Source organism: Leucopleurus acutus (assembly GCF_964270905.1).
Source record: "Leucopleurus acutus genome assembly, chromosome: 2".
Taxonomy (NCBI): Eukaryota; Metazoa; Chordata; class Mammalia; order Artiodactyla; family Delphinidae; genus Leucopleurus; species Leucopleurus acutus.
In genome coordinates, this window is record NC_139143.1 from 155,680,393 (window position 1) to 155,703,224 (window position 22,832).

General features: G+C 39.3%; 1 protein-coding gene across 5 annotated transcripts in view; it reads right to left on the reverse strand.

Moving 5' to 3' along the window:
* The window catches only part of MAST2 (microtubule associated serine/threonine kinase 2), a gene marked incomplete at both ends in the record, with an annotated part of 203,511 nt that overhangs the window by 71,562 nt on the left and 109,117 nt on the right, over positions 1 to 22,832 (reverse strand). Inside the window, one exon of one of the 5 annotated variants that reach the window (XM_082833894.1) lies at positions 19,809 to 20,003. The exons of the other annotated variants lie outside the window; for them this stretch is intronic. Within the exon in view, the coding sequence (XP_082690020.1) occupies positions 19,809 to 20,003 (195 nt within the window). The remainder of the gene's footprint in view (positions 1 to 19,808; positions 20,004 to 22,832) is intronic. 5 annotated transcript variants of the gene reach the window in all.

Genomic DNA, 22,832 nt, shown 5'->3' on the forward strand with positions numbered 1-22,832 from the left:
GATACAGAGGCTACTTTTAGAACTAAGCCCCCACTTTCAGTAGTCAAACACTATATCCCAGTCATTTTTAGTGATAGTTAATTTCAACGTTCTAGGCCAGGCACTGGAAGGACTAAAATATATGAATGTAATCAATCCTTGGCTTTCAGAGGCCCACAGCTGAAGAAACTTAGATATGTGAGGGAAGAGAGCTCAGTCAATATATACTGAACATAGGTGCCTTTTAAGAAGCTGGGTGTTCGGACCAGAGGGCAGACAGCAGAAGCAAGAAGAACTACAATCCTGCAGGCTGCAGAACGAAAACCACATTCACAGAAAGATGGACAAAATGAAAAGGCAGAGGCCCATGTACCAGATGAAGGAACAAGATAAAACCCCAGAAAAACAACTAAATGAAATGGAGATAGGCAACCTTCCAGAAAAAGAATTCATAATAATGATAGTGAAGATGATCCAGGACCTCGGAAAAAGAATGGAGGCAAAGATCGAGAAGATGCAAGAAATGTTTAACAAGGACCTAGAAAATTAAAGAACAAACAGAGATGAACAATACAATAACTGAAATGAAAAATACACTAGAAGGAATCAATAGCAGAATAACTGAGGCAGAAGAATGGATAAGTGACCTGGAAGACAGAACGGTGGAATTTACTGCCATGGAACAGAATAAAGAAAAAAGAATGAAATGAAATGAAGACAGCCTAAGAGACCTCTGGGACAACATTAAATGCACCAACATTCACATTATAGGGGTCCCAGAAGGAGTAGAGAGAGAGAAAGACCCGAGAAAATATTTGAAGAGATTATAGTCGAATACTTCCCTAACATGGGAAAGGAAATAGCCATCCAAGTCCAGTAAGCACAGAGAGTCCCAGGCAGGATAAACCCAAGGAGAAACACGCCGAGACACACAGTAATCAAATTGACAAAAACTAAAGACAAAGAAAAATTATTAAAAGCAACAAGGGAAAAATGACAAATAACATACAAGGGAACTCCCATTAAGGTTAACAGCTGATTTCTCAGCAGAAACTCTGCAAGCCAGAAGGGAGTGGCATGATATATTTAAAGTGATGAAAGGGAAGAAACTACAACCAAGATTACTCTACCTGGTAAGGATCTCACTCAGATTCCACGGAGAAACCAAAAGCTTTACAGACAAGCAAAAGCTAAGAGAATTCAGCACCACCAAACAAGCTCTACAACAAATGCTAAATGAACTCCTCTAAGTGGGAAACACAAGAGAAGAAAAGGACCTACAAAAACAAACCCAAAACAATTAAGAAAATGGTAATAGGAACATACATATCGATAATTACCTTAAATGTGAATGGATTAAATGCTCCAACCAAAAGGCACAGACTGCCTGAATGGATACAAAAACAAGACACGTATATATGCTATCTACAAGAGATCCACTTCAGACCTAGGGACAAATACAGACTGAAAGTGAGGGGATGGAAAAAGATATTCCATGCAAATGGAAATCAAAAGAAAGCTGGAGTAGCAATACTCATATCAGATAAAATAGAAATGTTATAAGAGACAAGGAAGGACACTACATAATGATCAAGGGATCAGTCCAAGAGGAAGATATAAAAATTATAAGTATATATGCACCCAACACAGGAGCACCTCAATACATAAGACAAATGCTAACAGCTATAAAAGAGGAAATCAACAGTAACACAGTAATAGTGGGGGACTGTAACACCTCACCTACACCAATGGACAGATCATCCAGACAGAAAATTAATAAGGAAACACAAGCTTTAAATGACACAATAGACCAGATATATTTAATTGATATTTATAGGACACTCCATCCATAAACAGCAGATTACACATTCTTCTCAGGTGCACGTGGAACATTCTCCAGGACAGATGACATCTTGGGTCACAAATCAAGCCTCGGTAAATTTAAGAAAATTGAAATCATATATATTTTCTGACCACAACACTATGAGATTAGAAATAAATTACAGGGAAAAAAATGTAAAAAACACAAACACATGGAGGCTAAACAATACATTACTAAATAACCAAGAGATCACTGAAGAACTCAAAGAGAAATCAAAAAATACCTAGAGACAAATGACAACAAAAACACGACAATCCAAAACCTATGGGATGCAGCAAAAGCAGTTCGAAGGAGGAAGTTTATAGCAATACAATCCTACCTCAAGAAACAAGAAAAATCTCAGATAAACAATCTAACCTTACACCTAAAGGAACTAGAGGAAGAAGAACAAACAAAACCCAAAGTTAGTAGAAGGAAAGAAATCATAAAGATCAAAGCAGAAATAAATGAAATGGAAACAAAGAAAACAATAGTATAGATCAATAAAACTTAAAAAAAAAAAAGAATCTGGGTGTTGGGACTTCCCTGGTGGTCCAGTGGTTAAGTCTCTGAGCTTCCAATGCAGGGGACGCAGGTTCCATCTCTGGTCAGGGAACTAAGATCCCACATGCTGTGCGGTGCAGCTAAAAAGTATTAAAAAAAAAAAAAGAATCTGCGTGTCTATGGTCCACCAAAATGAAGGACTTGACTAAGAGGAAGGCAGAAGATCTGGTGAACTTATTAAAACCCATAGTGGAAAGAGGTACTGGTAATACCATGATGGCAACTATGCAAGAAGACTAGAGAATAATCAAGATAGACTGGAGTGGAATATGAGAGGGTTCTAGGAATAATGATGGGGGTGACGGGGAGGATCATTAGATCATTTAATGTAATGTACTGCATTTTACACTTCTGATGGAAAATTTGGGGATGAACAAATGAATTCTACATAAAATATGAAGCAATGCAAAAGTGAGGTAATTATAACCCTCAAGAAAACAAAAAGTTGTAAAAGAAAACAAACATAATCACAGCATACAGTAATTGAACTAGGATAATAGTTATGAAGTCATAACTGACATTGATACAGATGAAATAATTTTTTTTGTTTGGTTTCTTCTTTTTTTGTTTTTAACATGAAATAATTTAAAGTGCTTACTTTATTTTTTTTTTTGCTGTACGCGGGCCTCTCACTGCTGTGGCCTCTCCCGTTGCGGAGCACAGGCTCCGGATGCGCAGGCTCAGCGGCCATGGCTCACGGGCCCAGCCGCTTCGCGGCACATGGGATCTTCCCGGACCAGGGCACGAACTCGCGTCCCCTGCATCGGCAGGTGGACTCCCAACCACTGCGCCACCAGGGAAGCCCATAAAGTGCTTACTTTTGAGAAGCAAAAATTAAGGATGGTAAGAGTGGGGTAAGAGAATATCTAGTTTTCTTTTACAAGCCTTAAAGAAGTCACTGACTTTTGAAATTATGTCCATATATTACTCCGACAAAATAAAAATTAAATTTAAAATGTGGGTGGCTTACACATATGTAAAGTGAACAGGAGGGGGATGGCTGCAGTAGAAAAAGAAATTTGTAGCAATCAGTAATGTAATAGTAGTAATTATACTGCATGTTAATTGGTACAACCATGGTTCAATTCTAAGCTACAGTAGTTTAAAGAAAACTAGTAAATGATCACCTCACATGTCAAATAAATAAATATCGAAATTAGTTATTAGCATACTATTCAAGGCGCTTCATGATATGGCCAGCCCCTTGCCGATCTGTCCTGATCATCATCACCTCCTCACAAATCCACTCTCTATATGCTCTACACCCCAATTATGTCTCCCCTCCCTTGCACATGCTATTGCTTCTCCTTAAATATCCTTGTCTCAGATGACTACCTGACAAATTTATGTTAATTATTCTCTTCTCAACTCACAAACTTCCTTCCCTCTAAAGCCTTCATTGAGTTCTCCAGGGCAGAATTAAAGACTGGTTTCCATACACCAGCACTGAATTTTGTATAACCTTCTATCATAGAATTTATTGTGCATCTCCACACAACTCCTACCACAAGCCAAGTAGCTCTCTACAGGAGATAACTAACAAACTTTCAAGGAACAAGTAATCCTTGTCTTATTATAAAGTTGTGCTAGAAAACAGAATAAGTTGGAAAGCTGCCTAAGTTGTTCTATGGCATTAGTATAACTTTGATTCAAAACTGGATAACAACAGCCTAAGAAAATTATATGTCTATTTCCTTTATAAGCATGCATGTTTTAATTCTATACAATTTTAGCAAGTTTAATTTTTAAAAATATCATGATCAAGTTGGTCTGCAAACCGCTGAAGGATCCTGAGGCCCTTTCAGAAGGACGGCAATGTCAAGTCTATTTTCATAAGAATACTGAGACATTATTTACTTTTTTTGCTGGGTGACATTTGCAGCGATGTTACAGCAGCAATAGTGGGTAAAACTTCTGGCACCTCAGCACAAATGGAACCAAAATAGTTCTAATAGTCAACTGTATTTTTTGCCACCACTCACCTGAAGTTAAAAAAAAAAAATCTATATTGGGCTTCCCTGGTGGCGCAGTGGCTGAGAGTTCGTCTGCTGATGCAGGGGACACGGGTTCGTGCCCTGGTCCGGGAGGATCCCACATGCCACGGAGCGGCTGGGCCCGTGAGCCACGGCCGCTGAGCCTGCACGTCCAGAGCCTGTGCTCTGCAACGGGAGAGGCCCCAACAGTGAGAGGTCCACGTACCACAAAAAAAAAAAAATAAACTACACAGAAAACGAATTACCAGTCACAATAATAACCAAAACACTTAAGAAAAATCTGATGGTAAGAAAGTCAGCCAATAAAATCAATAATGGGAAGATGAATTTCCATGGGATAGGAGTCAATTAATAGAAATCTGAAAAAGACTTGCAAATACAGAATGTTTTAGATCATCAGAAGTATAAATGAATAACATAAAAAATAAAAAAAATTAATGAATCAAAACTGGCAATAATGGAACAAGAATAGTTGAATATGGGAAAATTTAATTCAATGTTTTATAAATAAAAATTGTAAGATACTGAATTATAAGATACTGAATGGATGAATGGATAAAGACAAACACACACACACACACATATACACACACAGGAATATTATTCAGCCATGAAAAAGAATGAAGTCTAAAAACTATAATTCAAAAAGATATATACACCCCTATGTTCACAGCAGCACTATTCATAATAGCCAAAACATGGAAACAACCTAAATGTCCATCAACAGATTAATGGATAAAGAAGATGTGGTACATATATACAATGGAATACTACTCAGCCACAAACAAGAACAAAATAATGCCATTTGCAGCAATGGTTGCAATTAGAGATGATCATACTAAGTGAAGTAAGTCAGAAAAAGGAAGACAAATACCATACGATATCACTTACATGTGGCACAAATGAACCTATCTACAGGACAGAAACAGACTCAAGACATAGTGAACAGACTTGTGGTTGCCAAGGGCGAGTGAGGGAGGGAGAGGGATGGACTGGGAGTTTGAGGTTGGTAGATGCAAACATTACATTTAGAATAGATAAACAACAAGGTCCTAATGTATAGCACAGGGAACTATATTCAAAATCCTGGGATAAACCATAATGGAAAAGAATATTAAAAAAAGCATGTCGCTATGTGTGTAACTGAGTCACTTTGCTGTACAGCAGAGACTGGCACAACATTGTAAATCAACTCTACTTCAATTTTTTTTTAATTGAAAAAAAATTTTTTTAAAAAAACAATGAAGTCTTGCCATTTGTAAAAACATGGATGGACCTTGAGGGCATTATGCTAAGTGAAACAGTCACACAGAAGAAGATAAATAGCATATAATCTCACTTTTATGTGGAATATAAAGCAAAGAAACAAATATGTCTGAGCTTATGAATATAGAGAACACATCATCGCTGGTTGCCTGAGGCAGGGGGTGTGAAGGGCTGGGCAAAATGGGTTAAGGGGGTTGAAAGGTACAAATTTTCAGTTATAAAATGAGTAAGTCATGGGGATTTAATGGACAGCATGATGACTATAGTTAACAATAACTACTACATATTAGAAAGTAGCTAGGAGAGGGAGTGGATCTTGAAAGTTCTCATCACAAGAAAAAAATTACAACTGTGTATGGTGACGGATGTTAACTGGACTTACTAGGGTGATCATTTCGCAATACATACAAATATTGCATCATACACTGTACACCTGAAGCTAATATAATATGTCAATTGCACCTCAATTAGATGAGGTAAACTCTAGCTTTAACACAATCAAAAAGACAGTACTAACAACCCACTCAAAGACACAGTGAATGGATGGCTGTGTGAGCTTATTTCCTGGACCCTACTTAGGACCATAGTGCAGTGGCCTAAAGACAGACTTACAGCTAGAGAGAAAAAAAAATGCAATATAATGAGCTTCACTGTAAACCACAGACACTACTTAACAGTCTAATCCACTGTCCTGGTCTTTCTTCTACACAAACTTCTTGTAAACATGTAGATTAGGAAGAACATACCTCTTTCAAAAATAATTAGTAATTCAAAAGGAACTAGCACAAAATCTATACAAAGATACTATTAAAAATTAATATCCAGGATGTATAAGTAAGTCCTACAAAACAACAACAAAAACAATAAACAACACCAGATTTTAAAATGACACAAATAGGCATTTCTCCAAAGAAGATATACAAATGGCCAACAAGCACATGAAAACCTGTTCCATGTCACTAGTCATCAAGGAAATGCGAATCAAAACCACAGTAAGATACCACTTCATACTCATCAGGATGGCTATTATAAACAACAACTATAAAAACAGAAAATTACAAGTGCTGGCTAGCATGTGCAGAAATTGGAACACTTATGCATTGCTGGTGGGAATGCACTACGGTGCAGCTGCTGTGGAAAATAGTAGGGTGGTTCCTCAAAAAATTAAACAAAAAATTACCGTATGATCTGGCATCTCCACTTCTGGGCACATGCCCAAAAGAACTGAAAGCAAGGACTCGAACAGATATCTGTACACCATGTTCAGAGTAGCATTATTCACAATAGTCAAAAGGTGGAAGCTACCCAAGTGTCCTCAATAGATGAATGGATAAAGAAAGTTGTGGTATATACACACAATGGAATATTATTCAGCCTAAAAAAGGAAGGAAATTCTGACGCATGCTACAACAGCAATGACCTTAAAGACATTTTGCTAAGTGAAATAAGCCAGTCACAAAAGAACAAACATTTTATGATTCCACTTATATGAGATGTCTAGAGTAGTCAAATTCATAAAGAAAGTTAAGTAGAATGGTGGTTACCAGGGGCTGGGAGAGGAAGGAATGGGGAATGAGCATTTAATGGGTACAGCGTTTCAGTTTGCAAAGATGAAAACATTCTGGAAATGGATGGGAGTGACACTGCACAATAATGTGAATGTACTTAATGCCACAGAACTATACACTTAAAAATAGTTAAAATGACAAATTTTATGCTCTTTATATTAAGTCACAGTTAAAAATGAAAATAAAATTTAAAAACCAATTTAAAAGAGAAGAAATATAGAAGGGAAGGGAAAGAAAAAGCAAAAGGATTCTAAACTATGGGATCTATGCTTTGCAAAGTTGGTTTAAAATCAATTAATATATTATACCATATTAATAGAATAAAGGACAAAAACTATATGATCATCTCAATAGATGCAGAAAACACATTTTTTAACAAAGGTCCAAAACACATTCACAATAAATGCTCTCAACAAACTTAGGACAAGTTAAGGGAACATCCTCAACCTGATAAAGGGCACCTATGAAAACCTCACAACTAACATATTTAATGGTGAAAGACAAAATGCTTTCCTCCTCTTACTAAGAGAAGGAAAAAGGCAAGTATGTTGCTTTTGCTTATTCTATTCAACAGTGTACTGAAGTTTCCTGCCAGTACAGTAAGTAAAAAATAAAATCATCCAGGATGGAAAAGAAGAAGTAAAACTGTTATTATTCACAGATAAAATGATCCTGTATGTGGAAAATCTCAAGGAATTAAAAAAAAAAAACTACTAAAACCAATAAACAAGTTTGGCAAGATCACAGGATACATGAATACACAAAAGCTAACTGTATTTCTATATACTAGCAACCAACAACCTGAAAATGAAATTAAGAAACACTTCCACTCACAATAGCATTAGAAAGAATAAAATTCTTAGGAATAAATTTAACAAAAGAAGTGTAAGACTTGTACACTGGAAACTACAACATATTGACGAGAGAAATTTTTGCTATAATCAAGCAAAAAGAATATCTAGTGTTGGTGAAGACGTAAAAAAATGGTCCCTCAAACATTGCTGGTAGGAATATAAAATGATACAACTTTCTAAAACGTTACGGTTTCCCTTGTGGCACAGTGGTTAAGAATCTGCCTGCCAATGCAGGGGACATGGGTTCGAGCCCTGGTCCGGGAAGATTCCACATGCCGCAGGGCAACTAAGCCTCTGAGCCACAAGTACTGAGCCTGCGCTGTAGAGCCCGCGAGCCACAACTACTGAGCCCATGCGCCGCTGCTACTGAAGCCCGCATGCTTACAGCCCGTGCTCCGTAACAAAAGAAGCCACCACGATGAGAAGCCCGCACATCGCAACGAAGAGAAGCCCCCGCTTGCTGCAACTAGAGAAAGCCCGCGCACAGCAACGAAGACCCAACACAGCCAAAATTAATAAATAAATAAATTTATATACATATATTAAAAAAAGTTAGGCATAAACTAATCATACAACTCAATTCCATTCCTAGGACTCTACCCAAGAGAAATGAAAACGTATGTCCACACAATGACATGTACACACATGTTCACATCAACATTTCCTCATAGGGCTGCCCTGGTGGCGCAGTGGTTGAGAGTCCGCCTGCCGATGCAGGGGACACGGGTTCGTGCCCCGGTCCGGGAGGATCCCACATGCCGCGGAACGGCTGGGCCCGTGATCCATGGCCGCTGAGCCTGCGCGTCCGGAGCCTGTGCTCCGCAACGGGAGAGGCCACAACAGTGAGAGGCCCACGCACCGCATAAAAACAAAAACAAACAAACAAAAAAATTCCTCATAACAGTCCCAAACTGGAAACAATCCAGCTGTCCATCAACTGAAGAATGAACTAACAAGATGTGGTCTATCCATACAATGGAACATTATTAAGTAACAAAAGGAATGAACTGCTGATGCATGCTTACAACATGGATAAAACTCAAAAACATGACGCTAAACGTAAGAAGCCAGAAACAAGAAAACTACAAGGAGTATGATTCCATTTATATTAAATGTTCAGGAATGGCAAATTTATGTAGCCAAAATCAGATCAGTGGTTGCCTGAGGCTGGGAGAAAGAGTAGGATTAATTGCAAATGGGCACAAGGAAACATTTTGGATTATGGAAATGTTCTAAATTTAGATTCTGGTGATGGCTGCACAATTTTATAAATTTAGTAAAAACCACTGGATAACTTACAATTGGTGAATTTTACAGTATGTAAATTATATCTCAGTAAACTTATTTTTTTTAATTATGCAGGCTCCTGAGAGTGCATCTGATGTACTTAGTGAACCTAAGAATCCTCCCTCCTCCGCTTCCTTCCTGAATAATTCAGTCTAGAAACCATTATATAATGATAATGGCTGAGTAGTTGGGGGTTGGGGGGACGGTGCCTGGCATGGGATGTCAGAGACTGACAAGGGTAAGGAGGTTGTCCGCTTGCAGAGAAAAGTGGTGTCAGTTTGGCATAGGGCACTGGAGATCCAGCAAGCTGAGGAGGGCAGGAAGTCAGTGATTACAGGAAGTCAGTGATGACAAAGCCAGACTGTTTTCATATGGGAAGAAATTATCAAGTAAGTACATAGAGGGTAATGGGAGTCAGGTTTCTCACTATCAAAGAAAGGAGTTACAAATATGGAAATGGAAAAAACTAGAATAAACTAGAATTGGAAGTAAAGATGTCAATGTTGGCTTACAGTTCTCAATAAATAGAGATCAAGAAATTTAGAAAGATATATACATGTTACATGTATACATTCTCTGGGAACAGTGAACCCGAATATCAGCAACCATGCCTACCACCCATATCGTGGCTTTTAAAAGGAACCATGCTCCTTGGAGAAATGACTAATTCAAGGGCTAGGGCAGAGAGGGCACAAAATGAGCCAGCCAGTATCATCTTGGCAGGCCAGAAAGAGGAAGTTCCTAAATAATGATGGAGACATGTCAAAAAAGACAAAGAAGCCAGTATGAAGAGACGCCCCTTGACCAAATATGGTACAATGTGAGCATCAAAATATATAATGACATTAATAGATTATAACTCATTAAATAAAATAAGAGCCCATTGAGTTCATGCTGATATAATAAAATAAGTGAAAAAATGAACAGGGAGAGGAGAAAACTTTTCTTTACAGTGCAGTTTCAACTGATGAATGTAGAAAGGATGCTGGAATTAGAAAAATACTATTTGGCAACTAGCACAGTATAATAACTCAGCCAAGAAATATAAATGGATGCTAAAAACAGTGGGCTAAAATTTGGTGAGAAATGGGGTAGTTACATAATTTCAAGAACCTTCCCACAAAATAGTTATTTTATTTTTTTTTAATTAATTATTTATTTTTGGCTGTGTTGGGTCTTCGTTTCTGTGTGAGGGCTTTCTCTAGTTGTGGCGAGCGGGGGCCACTCTTCTTCGTGGTGCACGGGCCTCTCACTATCGCGGCCTCTCTTGTTGCAGAGCACAGGCTCCAGACGCGCAGGCTCAGTAGTTGTGGCTCACGGGCCCAGTCGCTCCGCGGCATGTGGGATCCTCCCAGACCAGGGCTCGAACCTGTGTCCCCTGCATTGGCAAGCAGATTCTCAACCGCTGTGCCACCAGGGAAGCCCCCCCACAAAATAGTTATTAATTACAAAGGGAAAATGAGTAACTTTACAGCAGAGAAACCTAGCAGACACACCTGAATCAGTGATCAAAGTTAACTTCACAGTAATGAGACAACATGAAAGCCTGTATCACCTAACAGGACTGAAGGAGAAGAAAAAACACCATCCTTTTTCAGGAATAGTAATGTTCCTGCCAAAGATGCTGAAGGGGATCAGAATATGCCTCCCCAAAATATGCTACTTTGGCAAAAGGATTATTTTAAGCTGCAGATAAGTGAAAACAGATACAGGAAGAATTCTCTGCCCTCCCCTTATCTGCCTAAAATCCAGCAAATTTTCCTTTGAGGAAGGTGTCCCTTGTACCAGGTAGAGAAGAGCTATGATGCATTTGCATAAACAGACCTTACCTTCCATTAGTTCCCCCATATATTTCCTAGTTACTTCCCCATGATTCATCATCCCTTGAAGCTCAAACCTTTCCTTTGTTAAAAGAGTATATAAGCTTCGGAGTCTAACCACTTCTTTGAGTTTAATTTCTTTTCTGTGAAATCCCATGCATGTAAATATTAATAAAAATTGTACGCCTTTTCTCCTGTTGATCCATCTTTTGTCACAGGCCCCCAGGCACCGAATTAAGAGGGGAGAGTAAAAGTTTTTCCTCTGTAGCAATGCCCAAATTAAGGGACATTCTATCAAATAACTGGCCTGTAATTTTCAAAAGTGTCAAGGTCATAAAAGTTGAGAAAAGACCACAGAATTGTTCCAAATTGAAGGAGACAAAAAGAAATAATAAAATTATAACACACGAGCCTGGGAAAAATATAAAAGACATTACTAGGACACTTGGTAAAACATGAATTAAGTCTGTGAATTAGATGATGGTATTTATCAATGCTAATTTCCTGATTTTAATGGCTGTATTGTAATCATGAAAAAATCTCTGTGGTAAGCACACTCTGAAGTATTCTGGGGTGATGGGATAGCATGTCAGGAACTGATTGTCAAATGGGTTAGGGCAAGGGTTGGCAAACTCTTTCTGAAAAGGGCCAGATAATAAATATTTTAGGCTTTGAGGGCCATATGTGGTCTCTGTCACATAGTCCTTTAAAAAAACAAATCCCTTCAATGGTAAAATCCATTCTCAGCTCATGCATGGGCTACACAAACACGGGTGGCAGAATGCATTCGGCCCATGGTGTTTGCTGACCACTGGTTTGGGGGCTGGAGGGTTCTTTGAACTATCCTTGCAATTCTGAAATTATTTTTTAAAAATATATCTGCTAACGTCCAGAGCAATCGCCTGAAAAGTTCTGGGAATGGTTGTAATGGAGATGAATAAGGCCGAAAGCTTTCTGTATCAAAAGCATTCTCTCTTTCTCCACCACATGCTGGGAACTTTCCTACTGCCAACTTGGACCTATACTCCTGCTCAGAGGGACTAGTATACAGCTGAATGGAAAAATGGGCGCATCCACTTCAATTTCCTAGAAAAGGAAAATTACTTCCCTCCACATAAGGTTGGGAAATAAATTATCATCCTTAAGGAACATTTTAGCATGACTTTTTTTAGTTAGCTACTCTGAGAAACCATTTCTCACCCATCAGATTGGCAAAAATTCAAAAGCTTGATGATACATTCTGTTGACAAGGCACAGAGCAGATAGACATTCTCTTACACTGCTGATGGAAATACAAAATGATATAACCACTATGAAGTGAAACTGGTCAATATCTAATAAAACTACATATGCATTTATTCTTCGACTCAGCATCCCCAATTCTAGGAGTTTATCCTGAAGATACACCATGAAAATTAACTCTTCTACGCCAAGGATCACTGAAAATTATTTGTGTCTCTCTTTCTCTAGTGTACTAGTTCCTCAACAGAAGGACTCTAAGCCTCAACCTATCCTATCTATCAAGACTGGGAAAGGGACTGACCCTAGTCCCTGAGGCAGTCAGGATAAGCAGTGGCCCCTCCTCCTGTAGCAACCAGAGGCATGAAAGAGAAGCTGCTACAAGTGGCCCTCCTAAAGAAACTTAACAAATAACATTTATCTTCTGCAGCTGCCTGGCTCCTGGGTTCCTGCTACCTGGATCAGTTTTTACCTCTCAGAGCACCTACATAACAAGAGTCTGTATGACAAGGTGCCTGTCCCAGGATGACTACTAGGAGCCAAAAGAGGAAGCCGAGGTTTTGCTGAGCTGAGCATTCAGTCAGCAGCTACTAAAATGGCAAGGCCCAAGGGCCTTCACACAGACGAAAATCTCCAGCTGTACTTCTCTGGCTAAACAATCTTCACTACAAAGCAGCAGTTATAAAACACCTACCAAGAAACTGGTGACACTCAGGTGTCAGGTTGAAGGCCCAGGAAAGAGTCTAATTAAGTTGACTCAAGAGTAAGGGCACCCAGGGACTTCCCTGGCAGTCCAGTGGTTAAGACTCTGCATTTCCACTGCAGGGGGCATGGGTTCGATCCCTGGTCGGGTAACAGATCCCACATGCCATGCAGCAAGGCCAAAAAAAAAAAGAGTAAGGGGACCTAATAGGATCACAGATGTAGAAAACAATCTTGTAGTTACCGGGGGTAAAGAGAAGGGAGGGATAAATTGGGAGACTGGGATTGACATATACACACTGCTATATATAAAATAGATAATAAGGACCTACTGTATAGCACAGGGAACTCTACTCAGTGCTCTGTAATGACTTTTATAGGAAAAGAATCTAAAAAAGAGTGGATATATGTACATGTATAATCGATTCACTTTGCTGTAGAGCAGAAACTAACACAACATTGTAAATCAACTATACTCCAATAAAAATTAAAAAAAAAAAAAGAGTAAGGGTACCTAACTGTACCCTTAGGTACACATAACACATGTGTTATGTAACACATACCAAGGGGGAAATTCCTTTCGTGTAAGTATTGTAGCTAATAAATGGAAAAGGAATGGGACTATCACCTTTTTTGCAAACTCCTAATAAAATAAAGGATCTAGGTAATAATTATCAATGGCCACTACTATCAAAACAAGGAAGAAACCTGACATTACCTGCCTCCTAATAGCTGTACACTGCATCAACTACTGTATTAAGTATGTTTCCCCAGGCCCCCAAATCAAACCAGAATCAGATCAAGCCCCCAGGTTTACAGGAAATATAGAGGTCATAAGAACATGTTAAATACCTTTCAGGGATGCAATCAGCAAAATACACAATGTGGGAAAGTATACAAGGAAAAACAACTCAGTTGCTTCAACAAATGAAACACAAGGAAGGAAAAAAAAAAAAAAGAATGGGATACCTAGATTGAAAGAAACTTTTAAAAGTAGAATGACCAGGGACTTCCCTAGTGGCGCAGTATTGGGAGTCTGCCTGCCAATGCAGGGAACACGGGTTCGATGCCTGGTCTGGGAAGATCCCACATGCCGCGGAGCAACTGAACCCATGCGCCACAACTACCGAGCCTGCGCTCTAGAGCCCGCAAGCCACAACTACTAAGCGTGTGTGCCACAACTGTTGAAGCCCAGGCGCCTAGAGCCCGTGCTCCGCAACAAGAGAAGCCACCACAATGAGAAGCCTGTGCACCACAACAAAGAGCAGTCCTCGCTCGCCCCAACCAGAGAAAGCCCACACGCAGCGACGAAGACCCAGTGCAGCCAAAAAAAAAAAAAAAAAAAAAGTAGAGTGACCTTGGACTTACCTGGTGGTGCAGTGGTTAAGAATCCACCTGCCAATGCAGGGGACATGGGTTCGAACCCAAAACAGACAAAAATGAAATAAATAAATTTATTAAAAAAAAAAAAGTAGGGCTTCCCTGGTGGTGCAGTGGTTGAGAGTCCGCCTGCCGATGAAGGGGACACGGGTTCGTGCCCCGGTCCGGGAAGATCCCACATGCCGTGGAGCGGCTGGGCCCGTGAGCCATGGCCTCTGAGCCTGCGCGTCCGGAGCCTGTGCTCCGCAACGGGAGAGGCCACAACAGTGAGAGGCCCGCGTATCGCAAAAAAAAAAAAAAAAGTAGAGTGACCAGACATCCCAATTTGTCCATGACAACCCAGGTTTATGCCTCTTGTCCCAGTATAACTGTTAATAGAGTCCTCTTTCATTATTAAAAGTTTCCTAGTTTAGATAATAAATTATATGGTCACCCTACCTAAGAGATACAGTAATCAAATGAACTGTGTTGGCATATTTGGATACTGAGTTTTAAAAAACCGTCATAAAACATTTGAATACTGGATATTTGATGATATTGATAAATTATTATTAATTGTCTTAGGTGTGATAATGGTAATATGCTTATGCTTTTACTGAAATATTTACAGATGAAATGACATGGGATTTGCTTTAAAATAATTGAGTGAGGGGGGAATAGGTGGGATGTAGATGAGATAATATTGACCATGGATTGATAACATAGATACTGGAGATGTAGGACTACTCTCTCTACTTTGGAATATTATGGAGATTTTCCATAATACAACGTCTAAAAAAGAGAGTAAGTTTTCTAGAAAACAAAATTTTCCTACTTCCAGACACAGAAATACCCTAGAAACCTTCAGCTTCCTGCTCTTAATCCAAGAACAAGCCTTTGACATCTTGCCCAATACAACTATATGTTTATTCATAGTCACTGAAGCCAGGATCTATGAATAATTCTCTCCCATATAAAGTTTCCTGAGGTTAAATCACAGATAGCATTTTTCATTGCTTTACCTTTCCATTAAAAAAAGAAAAAGTACTTTCCCTTCCCTAACAGGAGAATCACATCTGAATATACTCTCAAGCTGTTCTTTCCCTTACATGGTGGAAGAGTGGTGTGGGGGGTGGGAAGGGGGTGGGAGGGGGGGAAACACCTTGAAACCTGTTTTGAGGACTTTTCCCACTGCCAAAATATGGCCCAAAAAAGAATGTAATTCAGTGTTTCTTGTTTTAGTCCATGTCCTGGTGTGCCCCAACAGGCCAGTTTTAGCTGCAATAATTAGTGAGCCTGTGCAAGAGGGCAGGAGAGCACCCAGCTGCCACTGCCTTATCTTAACCAATGACAAAGCTTCCATGGGCAGGACATAATGATAAGTGATACCTAGAGCTACTCAAGGGAAAATTAGAATATGAGAAAACTAGTGGAAGCCAAAGGAAAATTAATGGAAGCAACATGAAGTGTGAGGATCAGCAACATGTGAATTTTCTAACAAAAATAGCAAAATAACTGCTATAGCAACTATAATTGTTATCCTGAACAATTTTACATGTATTGACTCATCTAATCCTGACAGCAACACCTGACGTGCTATCACTATCCCCAGTTTAATAATGTAGAAAACTGAGAAGAAAGAAGTGAAGTGATTTGCCCACAACAGGGCCAGGATAAGAACAAGTTCTGGAGACGTTCCTCTTTTAGAGTTACTTTGAAAAGCAGTTTAAAAAAAGACAGATAAGACAAGCAGGTGTTGGTAAAATGAAAATAGTGCTTTCTCTTTGGTAGGAAACAATCTTGACACTACCAAAAAAGGGTTTCAAAGGCTGCCTAGTTTTGGAGGAGGCCCAAAGGAACACCTGTCCTTTGCCATAAAAGTCTACAGAAAGCTTCTCACACATGTGACACAGGAGACAGAGAGCTGAATTAGTCCCAGCTGCAAACTTCAGTAGTGAACTTCTTGCTGCTGAAGATATTCAACCAAAGAATAGCTTTTCCACTAGAGACTATATGAAAAGAATTCCTATGCAGTAGGCAGCAGGCTACAGCTAGAACCCTTCCAATACAACGTTCACTCTAATGAGGATTTCTTGCTGCACTTTAGGGCCAACAAAGACGATGGCAATTTAAAACTGAACCAAAACCTAAGCCATTCTATGTTCCAGGAAGTTGCCAAGACCAAACTTCTATCCCCAGGAGGTCTACAGCTCCAATGAATGGCCAAAGACACAACTGCCTCCTCTCTCTAGGGGCATGAATTATGCCAAGGACCATATCTAGTACTCCTTCAAATAGGGTTATATCAACAATGCAATACCCATGTCTCAGCACCAATCAGCAGGCTAGAATCATATTCTTAGAAGATGTACAAGTTGACTAAATGTTCAAGGTTAATTAATTCAACCCAAATCACAATCATATTTATTATGCCTCTTAAGGTTGATCATACCCATCCAGGACACTTGAGAGCTAGCATCAAGGCCTGTCTATAACAGACCCATCCCTTCTCATCAAGGAAAAAACGGAAATGTAGTATAAGAGTTAAAGTGGGCATCATTTTAAAACCATGTCTTTTTTTTGGTACGCGGGCCTCTCACTGTTGTGGCCTCTCCCGTTGCAACCATGTCTTGATTGTCCTCCAAATTACTATGGACAACAATTCGTAAGGTCCTAAGTCATCACGAAGATGCAGTCAATAAAAGGGTTAAGATTCTGAGCAGGGCCAGTTCTAATTACTATTTCTAGCCCTTTCGGGCAATGCAACCAAAAGCCTCAACAGCTGTGTTAGTTTGCTAGGGCTGCCACATCAAACTACCACAGATTGGGTGGCTTAAGCAAGAGACATTTATTTCCTACCAGTTCTGGAGACTAGAAGGTGTCAGCAGGGTTGGTTTCTTCTGAGGCCTCACTCCTTGGCTTATAAATGTCTGTCTTCTCCCTCTGTGTCTGTGTCCTACCTAATCCACTCTTCTTATAAGTACACCAGTCATATGACAGCCTACCCTAATGACCATATTTAACCTTAATTACCTGTGTGAAGACCCTATCTCCAAATACAGTCACATTCTAGGTACTGGGGGTTAAAGCTTCAACATATGAATTTTAGGGGGACACAATTCAGCCCATAAAAATAGTTATACTCCATGGAAGTAAAAGACATCCCAATATGGCCACTGTATGGTGGCAGTATGTAGATCCTAGTACCCTCTTTCCTGGGTCATCTATTTTTTAAAAAACTTATTTATTTTTATTTATTTATTTTTGGCTGCTTTGGTTCTTCGTTGCTGTGCGCAGCTTTCTCTAGTTGCGGTGAGCAGGGGCTACTCTTCGTTGCAGTGCGCGGGCTTCCCATTGCAGTGGCTTCTATTTTTGCAGAGCATGGGCTCTAGGCACACAGGCTTTAGTAGTTGTGGCATGGGGGCTCTAGAGCGCAGGCTCAGTAGTTATGGTACACGGGCTTAGCTGCTCCGCGGCATGTGGGATCTTCCCGGGCCAGAGCTCGAACCCGTGTCCCCTGCATTGACAGGCAGATTCTTAACCACTGTGCCACCAGGGAAGCCCCATCCATTTTTAAATAGAGGTCAAATTCACTGCCGGTAGCTCTAGAATTTTCTTCACTTATTCACATTGTTTACTGGAATCATTTTTCTCTTCTTTTGACCTGTATTTGTTCAATTGCTAAATAACAGCATGTTCATTAGGCACATGTATGTGGTAAGAATTTTGTAGAATTTAGGTTCATCACTGTGTTCATTAAAAACTGATTCTGTCCTAGATTCTGAATGTGAATTCAGAGAACAAAACTAAATTAGTGGATGATAGCAATGAGCATGGATAAAAGAAAAAATGGAATGACATAAGCCTAAAAGAGGAACAGAGGTTTTTCAAAGAAGGTAATAAAGGTAATGGCCAACCTCTTAAAGTCAGATCACCCCAGGGCTCAATCCATTGACATTTCCTCCTTCTCTACTCACTGGATGATCTCACAAACCTAATGATTCATTTCACTTATACGCTGACAATTCCTAATTACAGCTCTTTAGCCCAGACCTCACATATCTCTAACTGAATGTCTAATTAGCTCTCTCTTGCAGTTTCCCAGTCTCAGTTCATGGTAACCCCAATTTTCTAGCTGTTCAGCCCCAAATCTTCAATTATCCTTAACTCATCTTCTTCTCAAATTCTGCATCTAATCCATCAAGAAATCCTATCAATTCTACCTCCAAAATACATCCGCAAATCTGACCACTTCTTAACACCTGCACCATCGTGGGTTCAAACCACTGTCTCTCACCTAGAATGTAACAGTAGCCTTCTAACTATAACCATAGTGATTCTTTTCATCTAAGTCAGATCATGACATTCTTCTGCTTTAAACCCGTCAATAGCTTCTCATCTCACTGAGCATAAAAATAAGAATCCTTATAATGGCTTTAAAGCTCTACTATATCTGGCTCCCCACTACATCTCAGACCTCATTTCCCACCTCTCACCACCTCTCATTCCACAGGAGCTTCACTGGACTCTGCTGCACAAAGAACACACAAAGCAAGCTCTTAGGTCGGGTCTTAGGCACTTACTGTTGCCTCTGTCTGAAACACTCTTCTTTCAGATATCATTATTCTGGCTCCGTGACTTCTTTCAGGTCTTTACTCAAATGTCAACTTATCACTGAGGACCTCCCTGGCCATCTTATATGAAATGTCAACCCCTGGGCCCCACATTTCTTATTGCCCTTAGCCTACCCTATTTTCTCAGTATCATTTATGTCCATCTGTTAAATATTTACTCACTAATTTGTTTGCCTCCCTCCACTAAAATCTAAGCTCCCTGAGGACAGGGACTTTACCTCTTTGTGATCATGGTTTGTTCCTTCAGTGCCCAGCACATAGTATGTACTCAAATAACATTGAACATAAGGAAGACAGGAAGAAATGTGGAGGGGGTTATTTTCAGCAACCTGAACAAATCCCCTAACCTGTTTTGGAATCAATTTTTTCCTTTTGTGTAAAATGTGGGTTTGGACTATTCAACCCTCAGAGAGCTCTAGCATCCTGTCATGCTATGCTTCTCCGATGGGGTGGTTACAGGACTGTCCATCAGTTAAGATGGACACGCAATTATTCAACTACTGATATGCCACACTACTTTCTCCCTAATTTTGAATGCAACAGAGATCTGTGAAATTCCTTTCACAGAGGGCCATAACTTTCATTCCATTTCTCCCCATTATTAATGAGAAAGGTCTAGGTTTTACCTATCAGGCCAGAAGCAATCACCAAGGCCCACGTTTATCACAGCAGGTTTCTTACCTCCACTGCAGTGAGCGGCTGGAACTGGGACTGCCAGGACTGCTGTGGGCTTGTGTGTTCAGGAAAAAGGCAAGAGGAGAAGTAGCCAGAGCACAATCAGCACTAAATGGGACTTGAGTGAGGGATAGGGTTGGAGCCGATGTGGGTGAAAGTATGAGCCGGTTTACTTCAGATCCTCGACAAAGAGCAGAGATTCTGACAAGGTACCACAGTAGAAGACAGAGTCAGTGATAATTTCTCAGCCAAAAAGAAACATTCAAGGTGGGTTAGTCAAGAGGATCAAGAAAAGTAAGTGGTCAAAAACCATTCTCAAATATCATACCCAGTACCAATGCAGAATGACCACTGAGTCTAAAACTTAATCCACAAAATTAAAACCAAAAATTTAAGCTTTGGATAGTCAAAGTATTTAGATTGGCTTCTGGGAAAATATTGTAAATTTACTATAACTCATCAATTAGCAAGCAGTAGATAATATTTTGTGTTCAATGACTAAAATTTCCTAGAAAAATTTGTATGCCAATAAAAGTAAACATTCTTAATAGTTTTTAAGTTGTTAGATTACATTTACAATAATACCAAGTTACTTAGCTAACTTTTGCCTAAGGAGTACACCAAATAACGTTACTTTACTCTGTATAATAAATTTTGCTTCTATTTAAATTTTCGTTTTGCAGGTTACTTCTTCCCCCTAAAAACAATCTAACCATCTTGATGTGTTAAGTCCTAAAGAAGACTATTAAGTGAGATCATTAGACTGAAAACAGACAGATGGTAAATATGAATTTCCATTTTGTTGACCATTTATAGACTTGTCACAGATGATGAAAAAGAACTGACAGATGCACAGCATTTAATTTGCTATAGTAGTGGCATAGCTTTCTATACAAATACCACATTTAACTACAATATTTTATTTCCAAGATAGGAAAAAAAATTAAGTATCATATAAGCACCTGTTTTAAAATGATATTAGTTTCCTGTATTGTTATTGCTGCCTGTTTGGATTTGGTGACATTCTGCTTGTGTTTAATTACATATATTCAAAGGAAATCTTCACCTTCCTATGTACTATCCCTCTAGCTGGCTTCAGTATATTTCTCAGATGAGTATTTAATATGAGGATATAGTAGGATAGGAAAGTGGATGGCAGACAACTATTTAAAATTACAGGCATATCCAAATTTCCACAAATTCAACATATTTTTTAAATTACAAGCAAAATATTAATTTTTAATTAATAAAATATTAATATTTTTGATTAATTTTTCACTTTCAAAAAGAATTTTCACTTCGCTAAAGAGCTCTAAATAACATCTAAAGAATTTAAAAAATCAGCTCCTAGTACAGGTGACCCTTGAACAATGCAGGGGTTGGGGTGCCAACTCCCCTCGCAGTTGGAAATCCGCCTACTTCACAGTCGGCACTCCATATCTGAGGTTCTGCATCTGCAGGTTCAACCAACTGTGGATCGTGTAGTACCCTAGGACATACTTATTGAAAAAAATTTGTGGTATAAGTGTGTTGTTCAAGGGTCAACAGTATATATAAGCTAGAGCTAATCAGAACATACAACAAGACACTTTTCTTGTTAACCTGAATAATATTGCTTTTACAAAATTCTGGAGTCTTAAATCTTATCACATAAGACGAGGCTTAGCCATGTGATGAATATATAATAAGGATTATAAAAAAATCTTTGAAAACCAAATCTCATTCCTTTTTTGCTCTTAATTACCACTCTGCAAACTGGTTAGACTCTGGGCCTAGAGTCTAAAAAGGATTGTTTGGAAAAGGAAAGGTGATTGATAAACTACTTCCTAGATCCTCAGGGAGAGTTTTCCTTAACTACTTCCTAGATCCTCAGGGAGAGTTTTCCTAATCCAAATTCAAAGTCACTAAAACAGATACAATGATTACAATTACCAGTACACTAATGTTCGGTGAGCATGATTTTTAACCCCTTATGTTTTCTTAAACTACAAACTTAATTGAAATTTTTCCAATTTTGCTCACAAGTTATCTTTACTTTAAATGACACTTTAGTTGATGAAGCTTCTCTACTGTGGTCTTTTACTTCATAGTTTTAATGTGGGGCTAAACCATTTTTTTAAAGTGTGCCAATCCTTCCAATTATATACTTCAAATAAGTTTGATTTCCCAAGGTCTGGTAGAATCATCAGTTCAATCAATGAGCATCCACTAGCACGGAAGGGCAAGGACCCAAAGGAAGCCCACTGATGAAGTCTGCCTACTTGAGTAGCTATGCTGTCTCCACGTAACCACTACCCTTCAGGGGAAGAAAATCTGAAGTGCTCTCCCTCTGCCCTGTGAGTTACAGCAAAGGCAGTTCAAGACAGATCGCTGAGGTGGCATGGATTCTAGGGCACTTCTTTCCCTGGTCCCCAATTTGCTGATCAATTCACTCAGTACTTCTTCATTAAATAAGCCTGAGCAGCTCTTGGGAAAGCTACCCTGAAGTGGAAGTCTTCTTCCATTCCCCAGCTTCAAAATCCTTACCTAAGTACTATTTCTATATTGGTCAACATAGAAATAAAATTCAGGTCATACCCTAAAAGACTCAGGCTTGGATCTGCAAGGGTAGAGATCTGAGGTCCTGAGCTGACAGGCCAAGGGCAGAAATACAATACCCTCTCTAGTCAAAGGCAGAGATACTTTCATTTCCATTTGTTTCTCACATTCATGGGGCTTTGACACTAACTTTAAATACACATTTGCTTGCAAGACAGGAAAAAAGGATCTTCACAGTTAACCCAGCTTCCCAAGTACCTAAGAATCACTAAAAGACATCTAACTCAGTTTTCAGAATTAGAAAACCCCATATGCCTCTGCCAGGGATCACTGTTTTGACCTTGAATCTATTAAGCCAGCTCAGCCCTCTTCCTGACAGGCATCTCCAAACCAGAGTCTCTTCCAAGCAAATGACGGCGTGTTAGTTGGCATTAGTTCTTTTCCTGACACCTGCCAGTTTCCACTCAGAGACCCCAGCCTCCTTACTGAATC